The sequence below is a fragment of the Eurosta solidaginis genome, unplaced genomic scaffold (assembly GCF_040869045.1).
Source record: "Eurosta solidaginis isolate ZX-2024a unplaced genomic scaffold, ASM4086904v1 ctg00001683.1, whole genome shotgun sequence".
Taxonomy (NCBI): domain Eukaryota; kingdom Metazoa; phylum Arthropoda; class Insecta; order Diptera; family Tephritidae; genus Eurosta; species Eurosta solidaginis.
The window spans coordinates 5,267-18,316 of NW_027137235.1; the positions used below are offsets into that span (position 1 = coordinate 5,267).

The 13,050-nt window shown below is 33.5% G+C and overlaps 1 protein-coding gene across 1 annotated transcript; it reads left to right on the plus strand.

Moving 5' to 3' along the window:
- Positions 1–5,426: 5,426 nt before the first annotated feature.
- On the plus strand, positions 5,427–6,509 carry LOC137236290 (uncharacterized; the record flags this gene model as incomplete). Its single annotated transcript, XM_067758835.1, has 2 exons — positions 5,427–6,110; positions 6,181–6,509. Coding segments are annotated over 2 exons (1,013 nt in total), but the record flags the coding sequence as incomplete, so codon positions are not given.
- Positions 6,510–13,050: the final 6,541 nt, after the last annotated feature.

Below are 13,050 nucleotides of genomic sequence, written 5' to 3' on the forward strand. Positions count from 1 at the left end.
GTGTAGCCTACATATTGCGTTTTTTTTAAATTTGCTTACCGGGCTAAAGGTTAGCATGCTTAAAGTACGTAATTCGTTTTGTTCAACAAATTTGAGTAGATAACTCAGCAGTTGTTTGCATCAGAGCGACAATTTTTGAGATAGTTATTAAAACTGTTTAAAGGTTGTCAAACGTTGTTTCTCGTTGTATATCCTTTAATTCTAGAGTTAAATCGATAAATACTGTGTACGAATTTGTTTAACCCATTTGTTTTGGTTACGCGACAGCTCCGTTCTCGTGTAGCCTACATATTGCGTTTTTTTTTAATTTGCTTACCGGGCTAAAGGTTAGCTTGCTTAAAATACGTAAGTCGTTTTGTTCAACAAATTTGAGTAGATAACTCAGCAGTTGTTTGCATCAGAGCGACAATTTTTGAGATAGTTATTAAAACTGTTTAAAGGTTATCAAACGTTGTTTCTCGTTGTATATCCTTTAATTCTAGAGTTAAATTGATAAATACCGTGTACGAATTTGTTTAACCCATTTCTTTTGGTTACTCGACGGCTCCGTTCTCGTGTAGCCTACATATTGCGTTTTTTTTTTTTAATTTGCTTACCGGGCTAAAGGTTAGCATGCTTAAAATACGTAAGTCGTTTTGTTCAACAAATTTGAGTAGATAACTCAGCAGTTGTTTGCATCAGAGCGACAATTTTTGAGATAGTTATTAAAACTGTTTAAAGGATGTCAAACGTTGTTTCTCGTTGTATATCCTTTAATTCTGTAGTTAAATTGATAAATACCATATAAAAATTTGTATAACCCATTTGTTTTGGTTACTCGACGGCTCCGTTCTCGTGCAGCCTACATATTGCGTTTTTTTTTAATTTGCTTACCGGGCTAAAGGTTAGCATGCTTAAAATACGTAAGTCGTTTTGTTCAACAAATTTGAGTAGATAACTCAGCAGTTGTTTGCATCAGAGCGACAATTTTTGAGATAGTTATTAAAACTGTTTAAAGGATGTCAAACGTTGTTTCTCGTTGTATATCCTTTAATTCTGTAGTTAAATTGATAAATACCGTATACAAATTTGTTTAACCCATTTGTTTTGGTTACTCGACGGCTCCGTTCTCGTGTAGCCTACATGTTGCGTTTTTTTTAATTTGCTTACCGGGCTAAAGGTTAGCATGCTTAAAATACGTAAGTCGTTTTGTTCAACAAATTTGAGTAGACAACTCAGCAGTAGTTTGCATCAGAGCGACAATTTTTGAGATAGTTATTAAAACTGGTAAAGGTTGTCAAACGTTGTTTCTCGTTGTATATCCTTTAATTCTAGAGTTAAATTGATAAATGCCGTGTACGAATTTGTTTAACCCATTTGTTTTGGTTACTCGAAGGCTCCGTTCTCTTGTAGACTACATATTGTGTTTTTTTTAATTTGCTTACCGGGTTAAAGGTTAGCATGGTTAAAATACGTAAGTCGTTTTGTTCAACAAATTTGAGTAGATAACTCGGCAGTTGTTTGCATCAGAGCGACAATTTTTGAGATAGTGATTAAAACTGTTTAAATGTTGTCAAACGTTGTTTCTCGTTGTATATCCTTTCATTCTAGATTAAATTGATAAATACCGTGTACGCATTTGTTTAACCCATTTCTTTTGGTTACTCGACGGCTCCGTTCTCGTGTAGCCTACATATTGCGTTTTTTTTTAATTTGCTTACCGGGCTAAAGGTTAGCATGCTTAAAATACGTAAGTCGTTTTGTTCAACAAATTTGAGTAGATAACTCAGTAGTTGTTTGCATCAGAGCGACAATTTTTGAGATAGTTATTAAAACTGTTTAAAGGATGTCAAACGTTGTTTCTCGTTGTATATCCTTTAATTCTATAGTTAAATTGATAAATACCGTGTACGAATTTGTTTAACCCATTTGTTTTGGTTACTCGACGGCTCCGTTCTCGTGTAGCCTACATATTGCGTTTTTTTTTTAATTTGCTTACCGCGCTAAAGGTTAGCATGCTTAAAATACGTAAGTCGTTTTGTTCAACAAATTTGAGTAGATAACTCAGCAGTTGTTTGCATCAGAGCGACAATTTTTGGGATAGTTATTAAAACTGTTTAAAGGTTGTCAAACGATGTTTCTCGTTGTATATCCTTTAATTCTAGAGTTAAATTGATAAATACCGTGTACGAATTTGTTTAACCCATTTGTTTTGGTTACTCGATGGCTCCGTTCTGGTGTAGCCTACATATTGCGTTTTTTTCAATTTGCTTACCGGGCTAAAGGTTAGCATGCTTAAAATACGTAAGTCGTTTTGTTCAACAAATTTGAGTAGATAACTCAGCAGTTGTTTGCATCAGAGCGACAATTTTTGAGATAGTTTTTAAAACTGTTTAAAGGATGTCAAACGTTGTTTCTCGTTGTATATCCTTTAATTCTATAGTTAAATTGATAAATACCGTGTACGAATTTGGTTAACCCATTTGTTTTGGTTACTCGACGGCTCCGTTCTCGTGTAGCCTACATATTGCGTTTTTTTTTTAATTTGCTTACCGGGCTAAAGGTTAGCATGCTTAAAATACGTAAGTCGTTTTGTTCAACAAATTTGAGTAGATAACTCAGCAATTGTTTGCATCAGGGCGACAGTTTTTGAGATAGTTATTAAAACTATTTAAAGGTTGTCAAACGATGTTTCTCGTTGTATATCCTTTAATTCTAGAGTTAAATTGATAAATACCGTGTACGAATTTGTTTAACCCATTTGTTTTGGTTACTCGACGGCTCCGTTCTCGTGTAGCCTACATATTGCGTTTTTTTTAATTTGCTTACCGGGCTAAAGATTAGCATGCTTAAAATACATAAGTCGTTTTGTTCAACAAATTTGAGTAGATAACTCAGCAGTTGTTTGCATCAGAGCGACAATTTTTGAGATAGTTATTAAAACTGTTTAAAGGTTGTCAAACGTTGTTTCTCGTTGTATATCCTTTAATTCTAGAGTTAAATCGATAAATACCGTGTACGAATTTGTTTAACCTATTTGTTTTGGTTACTCGACGGCTCCGTTCTGGTGTAGCCTACATATTGCGTTTTTTTAAATTTGCTTACCGGGCTAAAGGTTAGCATGCTTAAAATACGTAAGTCGCTTTGTTCAACAAATTTGAGTAGATAACTCAGCAGTTGTTTGCATCAGAGCGACAATTTTTCAGATAGTTATTAAAACTGTTTAAAGGATGTCAAACGTTGTTTCTCGTTGTATACCCTTTAATTCTATAGTTAAATTGATAAATACCGTGTACGAATTTGTTTAACCCATTTGTTTTGGTTACTCGACGGCTCCGTTTTCGTGTAGCCTACATATTACGTTTTTTTTTTCATTTGCTTACCGGGCTAAAGGTTAGCATGCTTAAAATACGTAAGTCGTTTTGTTCAACAAATTTGAGTAGATAACTCAGCAGTTGTTTGAATCAGAGCGACAATTTTTGAGATAGTTATTAAAACTGTTTAAAGGTTGTCAAACGTTGTTTTTCGTTGTATATCCTTTAATTCTAGAGTTAAATCGATAAATACCGTGTACGAATTTGTTTAACCCATTTGTTTTGGTTACTCGACGGCTCCGTTCTCGTGTAGCCTACACATTGCGTTTTTTTTTTAATTTGCTTACCGGGCTAAAGGTTAGCATGCTTAAAATACGTAAGTCGTTTTGTTCAACAAATCTGTGGACATTTGAAAGAACAACCTAAGTCGAGGTAAGTAAATTTCCCAGTTTTTTAATAATAAATAAACTTTTTTGGGACGGTCATTTCTGTCTAATCGCCGTAATAATATCATGGCTACTTACGGAGATATGAAATCTGTAAGAGCATCTTAACTCAATATTTGTCACTAATGCATTTGCTAAAACAACTTAAGTCATATAAGATAGAAATGGTAAAAAATATTCGAAATAAGTTTCTAACTACCGCTGGGTAAAGCAACTTAAGTAAATTCAGGTTGCTCCCTTTTTTGTTTAATTCACTTTTGGAAAATCAACCTAATCCCGTGTAAGTGCTTTTCCGCGTGCAGAATATGAAATAATACGAACATAAAAGGAGGTCGGTTCATTTTAAAATTAGTAATAAATCAACTCTCGTCGTGTCAACATAACTTAAGTATTGCTAAGAGCATTCTCTGAACATTTTTAGAGTAAAAACGTTTAAAGTGTTGATATTTTAATTACACTTAGTAGCTTCTATTAAATTCAAATATCAGTAAAAAGTGTCAGATAAGATATTTTGCAATGAAAATAGGACAAATTCTTGCGAATATGGCAAGAAAATTGCCAAAAATAGACACAAGCATTTTATCACATAATTCGATAGAAACAACAACTAAAAGTAGTTTGTAGAAAGATCAGCAACTTCAAGGTACGGTCTCGGATTTAGCACCCCTTTGTATAGAAGCTAGCGCGTCATGTGTTGCTGCAGTAGGAACATCTTCACTGTCTCCATCTGAAGCTATACAGTCTAAGGTTTCTGATGGATTTATAAGTGAAACCGAGTCTGAAGAGGACGCCTTTCATGAAACTGATTTTCTTGATTCAGATTTTATCCCTTCAAGTGGTGCTTCGGGGCTAAACTCCACCACTGAAAGCATACAGGTTATGGGAAAAGCATTAGAGTCAAACATTAACAATTTCGACTCACCCGGTTTGAATGAGGCCGACATTTTTTCTACTCCAACTGAATTGGTAAAACGAAGTAAAACACCAGGCAGAAATATTAACAAGGAGTACAAAAAATCTATAAGTAACTGCATGACTGACATAAATGTATGCGTACTGGGGGAATGTAGAATGAAATGTAAAACAAAAATTAGCGAAGAACAACAAACCAGCCTTTTAAGAAGTTATTATAGTACAGGCGACTATAGTTCACGTCGGCAAATATTGTCAAACTTAATTGAAGTTCAACATAAAAAAACGTCAACCCTTGCAAATCCTAATAAACGGGAGTACGTCTATATTTATCATTTTGAAACTAACGGCGAAAAAACAAAAGTTTGCAAAAAATGCTTTCTTCAATTGTATGGTGAAACTGAACAAAGAATCAAAACTGTTTGTAAATACAAAATAAAACAGGAATACGGTGGAGTTATTCCCGATGACCGCCGGGGACAGCGTGTCCCAATCAACAAACTAACAATTGAAAAGCATAATGAAGTTTTGAACTTCATAAACAGTATTCCAAAATATGAAAGTCATTACAGCCGACGTCATACTACCAAGCTCTATTTCCAACGAGGCCTTAATCTGGCTTCACTTTATAGATTATATACAGAAAATATTTCTAATCCGGTATCAGAAACTAAATTTCAGGAGATATTTAAAACTCTAGATATTAAATTTAAAAAGCCCCAGCTTGATTTATGCACTCAATGTGAGATATTAAAAGAAAAAATTAAAAACACAGAGAATATAGAGGAAAAAGCTGAGATTAAATTACAATTACAAAAGCACCACGATGCTGCTGATTTTGCCTACGCTTGCAAGAAAAGGGACAAAGAACTTTCTCTACAAGATAAGTCTGTGAAAATGTTTTCTTTTGACCTTCAGCAGTGTCTGCCAACGCCTTATTTGAAAGCTTCTATTTTTTTTTATAAACGTCCTTTGTGGACTTTCAATTTAACTATTCATGATGGTGCAACCAATAAAGCTAACTGCTATATTTGGCATGAAACTATTGCGAAGCGTGGAGCCAATGATATCGGCTCTTGCATTTATAAATGTCTTCTAGGCTTACCCAATAATATAAAGCATGTCATTTTGTACAGCGATTCCTGTACTGGTCAGAACCGTAACTCATTTATTTGTGCTATGTTCCTAAAGGTATTGGAAGATCATCCTACAATTGAAATGATTGATCACAAATTTCTTGTTGTTGGTCATACTCATCTAGAATGTGATACAGTTCACGCACAAATAGAAAAGAAGAAAAGAAACTCTTCTGTTTCTATTCAGCATCCCCATGACTGGTCTAATTTAATTGCTGCTACAAACAAAAAGTATATTACTCAGGACATGAAACAGGAGGATTTCTACAATTTTCATGCATTGATGAAAGACAAATATACCTGGAGAAGCAATAACACCAATGGTTTGTATTTTAGTATTTTATACTATTTTATATTTACTTATATTTATTTAATCATTATTCGTATTTTTAGGTGAAAAGTTTGAGTGGAAGCTGGTAAGGTGGCTGCGGTATGCAAAAAAGGAACCTGGATTGATACGGTACAAATATTCTCTTGACATGGACGATTCATTCAAGGAGTTGAACATAAGTGCACGACGCAAAAGAAATCAAAACATCGAGCCCTCAAAATGTTATACAGGTCCTCTTCCGATTTCTGTAAACAAAAAGCGCGATTTACTTGATATGTTGCCACTGATTAAACCAGAGCTGCATAATTTTTACCAAAATATTAAAGTGGAAGGACAACATGAAGTTGAAATTGATTCAGATTTGGATGAAATTGAAGAAAATAACTTATAGTTGAATCAATGGAAATTAAAACAATTGTCAATGTATTATTATATGCATGCACATTTTAAGATTATTGGATCAAATCATTTTATTTTCTTTCCTATTATACGTTATATATGTGTTTTCTTTTGGTTTTTTGGTTTATTTTGTCTGTTACTATTAAAAATGAATTTTAGACTCTTCACTTAAGTCGATTTTCTTCCAATATTCTGTTTGCAAAAGTAACCCAAGTCATCTTACGTAACCAAATTATTTAAAAATTTTATAAGAAATGATTTTTGTAAAACCTCTTATGTGACTTAAGTTGATATTTTTTTCTAAAACCAGTTTTGCAAAAGAACTTAATTTTTTTGAAATTTATTTAAAAAGAAACCGTTACATATAGAGAAGAAATTTTATTAAAAGAGGTACGGCAGATCATGGCTTCAATATATAATGGCTTTATTTCTATTTAATAACTAACAACAAAGATTTTGTACGCAGCTAAAGGTGTTTTTTCGCTCTCCTGTAAAATTTTAGTTTTAGACTTAAGTTGTTCTTTCAAATGTCCACAGAAATTTGAGTAGATAACTCAGCAGTTATTTGCATCAGAGCGACAATTTTTGAGATAGTTATTAAAACTATTTAAAGGTTGTCAAACGTTGTTTTTCGTTGTATATCCTTTAATTCTAGAGTTAAATCGATAAATACCGTGTACGAATTTGTTTAACCCATTTATTTTTGGTTACTCGACGGCTCCGTTCTCGTGTAGCCTACATATTGCGTTTTTTTTTTAATTTGCTTACAGGGCTAAAGGTGAGCATGCTTAAAATACGTAAGTCGTTTTGTTCAACAAATTTGAGTAGATAACTCAGCAATTGTTTGAATCAGAGCGACAATTTTTGAGATAGTTATTAAAACTATTTAAAGGATGTCAAACGTTGTTTCTCGTTGTATATCCTTTAGTTCTATAGTTAAATTGATAAATACCGTGTACGAATTTGTTTAACCCATTTGTTTTGGTTACTCGACGGCTACGTTCTCGTGTAGCCTACATATTGCGTTTTTTTTTAATTTGCTTACCGGGCTAAAGGTTAGCATGCTTAAAATACGTAATTCGTTTTGTTCAACCAATTTGAGTAGATAACTCAGCAGTTGTTTGCATCAGAGCGACAATTTTTGAGATAGTTATTAAAACTGTTTAAAGGTTGTCAAACGTTGTTTCTCGTTGTATATCCTTTAATTCTAGAGTTAAATCGATAAATACCGTGTACGAATTTGTTTAACCCATTTGTTTTAGTTACTCGACGGCTCCGTTCTCGCGTAGTCTACATATTGCGTTTTTTTTTTAATTTGCTTACCGGGCTAAAGGTTAGCATGCTTAAAATACGTAATTCGTTTTGTTCAACAAATTTGAGTAGATAACTCAGCAGTTGTTTGCATCAGAGCGACAATTTTTGAGATAGTTATTAAAACTGTTTAAAGGTTGTCAAACGTTGTTTCTCGTTGTATATCCTTTAATTCTAGAGTTAGATTGATAAATACCGTGTACGAATTTGTTTAACCCATTTGTTTTGGTTACTCGACGGCTCCGTTCTGGTGTAGCCTACATATTGCGTTTTTTTTTTAATTTACTTACCGGGCTAAAGGTTAGCATGCTTAAAATACGTAAGTCGTTTTGTTCAACAAATTTGAGTAGATAACTCAGCAGTTATTTGCATCAGAGCGACAATTTTTGAGATAATTATTAAAACTATTTAAAGGTTGTCAAACGATGTTTCTCCTTGTATATCCTTTAATTCTAGAGTTAAATTGATAAATACCGTGTACGAATTTGTTTAACCCATTTGTTTTGGTTACTCGACGGCTCCGTTCTCGTGTAGCCTACATATTGCGTTTTTTTTTTAATTTGCTTACCGGGCTAAAGGTTAGCATGCTTAAAATACGTAAGTCGTTTTGTTCAACAAATTTGAGTAGATAACTCAGCAGTTGTTTGCATCAGAGCGACAATTTTTGAGATAGTTATTAAAACTGTTTAAAGGATGTCAAGCGTTGTTTCTCGTTGTATATCCTTTAATTCTGTAGTTAAAATGATAAATACCGTATACAAATTTGTTTAACCCATTTGTTTTGGTTACTCGACAGCTCCGTTCTCGTGCAGCCTACATATTGCGTTTTTTTTTTAATTTGCTTACCGGGCTAAAAGTTAGCATGCTTAAAATACGTAAGTCGTTTTGTTCAACAAATTTGAGTAGATAACTCAGCAATTGTTTGCATCAGAGCGACAATTTTTGAGATAGTTATTAAAACTATTTAACGGATGTCAAACGTTGTTTCTCGATGTATATCCTTTAATTCTATAGTTAAATTGATAAATACCGTGTACGAATTTGTTTAACCCATTTGTTTTGGTTACTCGACGGCTCCGTTCTCGTGTAGCCTACATATTGCGTTTTTTTTAAATTTGCTTACCGGGCTAAAGGTTAGCATGCTTAAAATACGTAATTCGTTTTGTTCAACAAATTTGAGTAGATAACTCAGCAGTTGTTTGCATCAGAGCGACAATTTTTGAGATAGTTATTAAAACCGTTTAAAGGTTGTCAAACGTTGTTTCTCGTTGTATATCCTTTAATTCTATAGTTAAATCGATAAATACCGTGTACGAATTTGTTTAACCCATTTGTTTTGGTTACTCGACGGCTCCGTTCTCGTGTAGCCTACATATTGCGTTTTTTTTTAATTTGCTTACCGGGCTAAAGGTTAGCTTGCTTAAAATACGTAAGTCGTTTTGTTCAACAAATTTGAGTAGATAACTCAGCAGTTGTTTGCATCAGAGCGACAATTTTTGAGATAGTTATTAAAACTGTTTAAAGGTTGTCAAACGTTGTTTCTCGTTGTATATCCTTTAATTCTAGAGTTAAATTGATAAATACCGTGTACGAATTTGTTTAACCCATTTGTTTTGGTTACTCGATGGCTCCGTTCTCGTGTAGCCTACATCTTGCGTTTTTTTTAATTTGCTTACCGGGTTAAAGGTTAGCATGCTTAAAATACGTAAGTCGTTTTGTTCAACAAATTTGAGTAGATAACTCAGCAGTTGTTTGCATCAGAGCGACAATTTTTGAGATAGTTATTAAAACAGTTTAAAGGTTGTCAAACGATGTTTCTCGTTGTATATCCTTTAATTCTAGAGTTAGATTGATAAATACCGTGTACGAATTTGTTTAACCCATTTGTTTTGGTTACTCGACGGCTCCGTTCTGGTGTAGCCTACATATTGCGTTTTTTTTTTTAATTTGCTTACCGGGCTAAAGGTTAGCATGCTTAAAATACGTAAGTCGTTTTGTTCAACAAATTTGAGTAGATAACTCAGCAGTTATTTGCATCAGAGCGACAATTTTGAGATAGTTATTAAAACTATTTAAAGGTTGTCAAACGATGTTTCTCGTTGTATATCCTTTAATTCTAGAGTTAAATTGATAAATACCGTGTACGAATTTGTTTAACCCATTTGTTTTGGTTACTCGACGGCTCCGTTCTCGTGTAGCCTACATATTGCGTTTTTTTTTAATCTGCTTACCGGGCTAAAGGTTAGCATGCTTAAAATACGTAAGTCGTTTTGTTCAACAAATTTGAGTAGATAACTCAGCAGTTGTTTGCATCAGAGCGACAATTTTTGAGATAGTTATTAAAACTGTTTAAAGGATGTCAAACGTTGTTTCTCGTTGTATATCCTTTAATTCTGTAGTTAAATTGATAAATACCGTATACAAATGTGTTTAACCCATTTGTTTTGGTTACTCGATGGCTCCGTTCTCGTGCAGCCTACATATTGCGTTTTTTTTTTTAATTTGCTTACCGGGCTAAAAGTTAGCATGCTTAAAATACGTAAGTCGTTTTGTTCAACAAATTTGAGTAGATAACTCAGCAATTGTTTGCATCAGAGCGACAATTTTTGAGATAGTTATTAAAACTATTTAAAGGATGTCAAACGTTGTTTCTCGTTGTATATCCTTTAATTCTTTAGTTAAATTGATAAATACCGTGTACGAATTTGTTTAACCCATTTGTTTTGGTAACTCGACGGCTCCGTTCTCGTGTAGCCTACATATTGCGTTTTTTTTTAATTTGCTTACCGGGCTAAAGGTTAGCATGCTTAAAATACGTAATTCGTTTTGTTCAACAAATTTGAGTAGATAACTCAGCAGTTGTTTGCATCAGAGCGACAATTTTTGAGATAGTTATTAAAACTGTTTAAAGGTTGTCAAACGTTGTTTCTCGTTGTATATCCTTTAATTCTAGAGTTAAATCGATAAATACCGTGTACGAATTTGTTTAACCCATTTGTTTTGGTTACTCGACGGCTCAGTTCTCGTGTAGCCTACATATTGCGTTTTTTTTAGTTTGCTTACCGGGCTAAAGGTTAGCTTGCTTAAAATACGTAAGTCATTTTGTTCAACAAATTTGAGTAGATAACTCAGCAGTTGTTTGCATCAGAGCGACAATTTTTGAGATAGTTATTAAAACTGTTTAAAGGTTGTCAAACGTTGTTTCTCGTTGTATATCCTTTAATTCTAGAGTTAAATTGATAAATACCGTGTACGAATTTGTTTAACCCATTTGTTTTGGTTACTCGACGGCACCGTTCTCGTGTAGCCTACATGTTGCGTTTTTTTTAATTTGCTTACCGGGTTAAAGGTTAGCATGCTTAAAATACGTAAGTCGTTTTGTTCAACAAATTTGAGTAGATAACTCAGCAGTTGTTTGCATCAGAGCGACAATTTTTGAGATAGTTATTAAAACTGTTTAAAGGTTGTCAAACGATGTTTCTCGTTGTATATCCTTTAATTCTAGAGTTAAATTGATAATACCGTGTACGAATTTGTTTAACCCATTTGTGTTGGTTACTCGACGGCTCCGTTCTGGTGTAGCGTACATATTGCGTTTTTTTTTAATTTGCTTACCGGGCTAAAAGTTAGCATGCTTAAAATACGTAAGTCGTTTTGTTCAACAAATTTGAGTAGATAACTCAGCAGTTATTTGCATCAGAGCGACAATTTTTGAGATAGTTATTAAAACTATTTAAAGGTTGTCAAACGGTGTTTCTCGTTGTATATCCTTTAATTCTAGAGTTAGATTGATAAATACCGTGTACGAATTTGTTTAACCCATTTGTTTTGGTTACTCGACGGCTCCGTTCTGGTGTAGCCTACATATTGCGTTTTTTTTTTTTAATTTGCTTACCGGGCTAAAGGTTAGCATGCTTAAAATACGTATGTCGTTTTGTTCAACAAATTTGAGTAGATAACTCAGCAGTTATTTGCATCAGAGCGACAATTTTTGAGATAGTTATTAAAACTATTTAAAGGTTGTCAAACGATGTTTCTCGTTGCATATCCTTTAATTCTAGAGTTAAATTGATAAATACCGTGTACGAATTTGTTTAACCCATTTGTTTTGGTAACTCGACGGCTCCGTTCTCGTGTAGCCTACATATTGCGTTTTTTTTTTAATTTGCTTACCGGGCTAAAGGTTAGCATGCTTAAAATACGTAAGTCGTTTTGTTCAACAAATTTGAGTAGATAACTCAGCAGTTGTTTGCATCAGAGCGACAATTTTTGAGATAGTTATTAAAACTATTTAAAGGATGTCAAACGTTGTTTCTCGTTGTATATCTTTTAATTCTATAGTTAAATTGATAAATATCGTGTACGAATTTGTTTAACTCAGTTTTGGTTACTTGACGGCTCCGTTCTCGTGTAGCCTACATATTGCGTTTTTTTAAATTTGCTTACCGGGCTAAAGGTTAGCATGCTTAAAATACGTAAGTCGTTTTGTTCAACAAATTTGAGTAGATAACTCAGCAGTTGTTTGCATCAGAGCGACAATTTTTGAGATAGTTATTAAAACTGTTTAAAGGATGTCAAACGATGTTTCTCGTTGTATATCCTTTAATTCTAGAGTTAAATCCATAAATACCGTGTACGAATTTGTTTAACCCATTTGTTTTGGTTACTCGACGGCTCCGTTCTCGTGTAGCCTACATATTACGTTTTTTTTAATTTGCTTACCGGGCTAAAGGTTAGCTTGCTTAAAATACGTAAGTCGTTTTGTTCAACAAATTTGAGTAGATAACTCAACAGTTATTTGCATCAGAGCGACAATTTTTGAGATAGTTATTAAAACTGTTTAAAGGTTGTCAAACGTTGTTTCTCGTTGTATATCCTTTAATTCTAGAGTTAAATTGATAAATACCGTGTACGAATTTGTTTAACCCATTTGTATTGGTTACTCGACGGATCCGTTCTCGTGTAGCCTACATATTGCGTTTTTTTTAATTTGCTTACAGGGTTAAAGGTTAGCATGCTTAAAATACGTAAGTCGTTTTGTTCAACAAATTTGAGTAGATAACTCGGCAGTTGTTTGCATCAGAGCGACAATTTTTGAGATAGTTATTAAAACTGTTTAAAGGATGCCAAACGTTGTTTCTCGTTGTATATCCTTTATTTCTAGAGTTAAATTGATAAATACCGTGTACGAATTTGTTTAACCCATTTGTTTTGGTTACTCG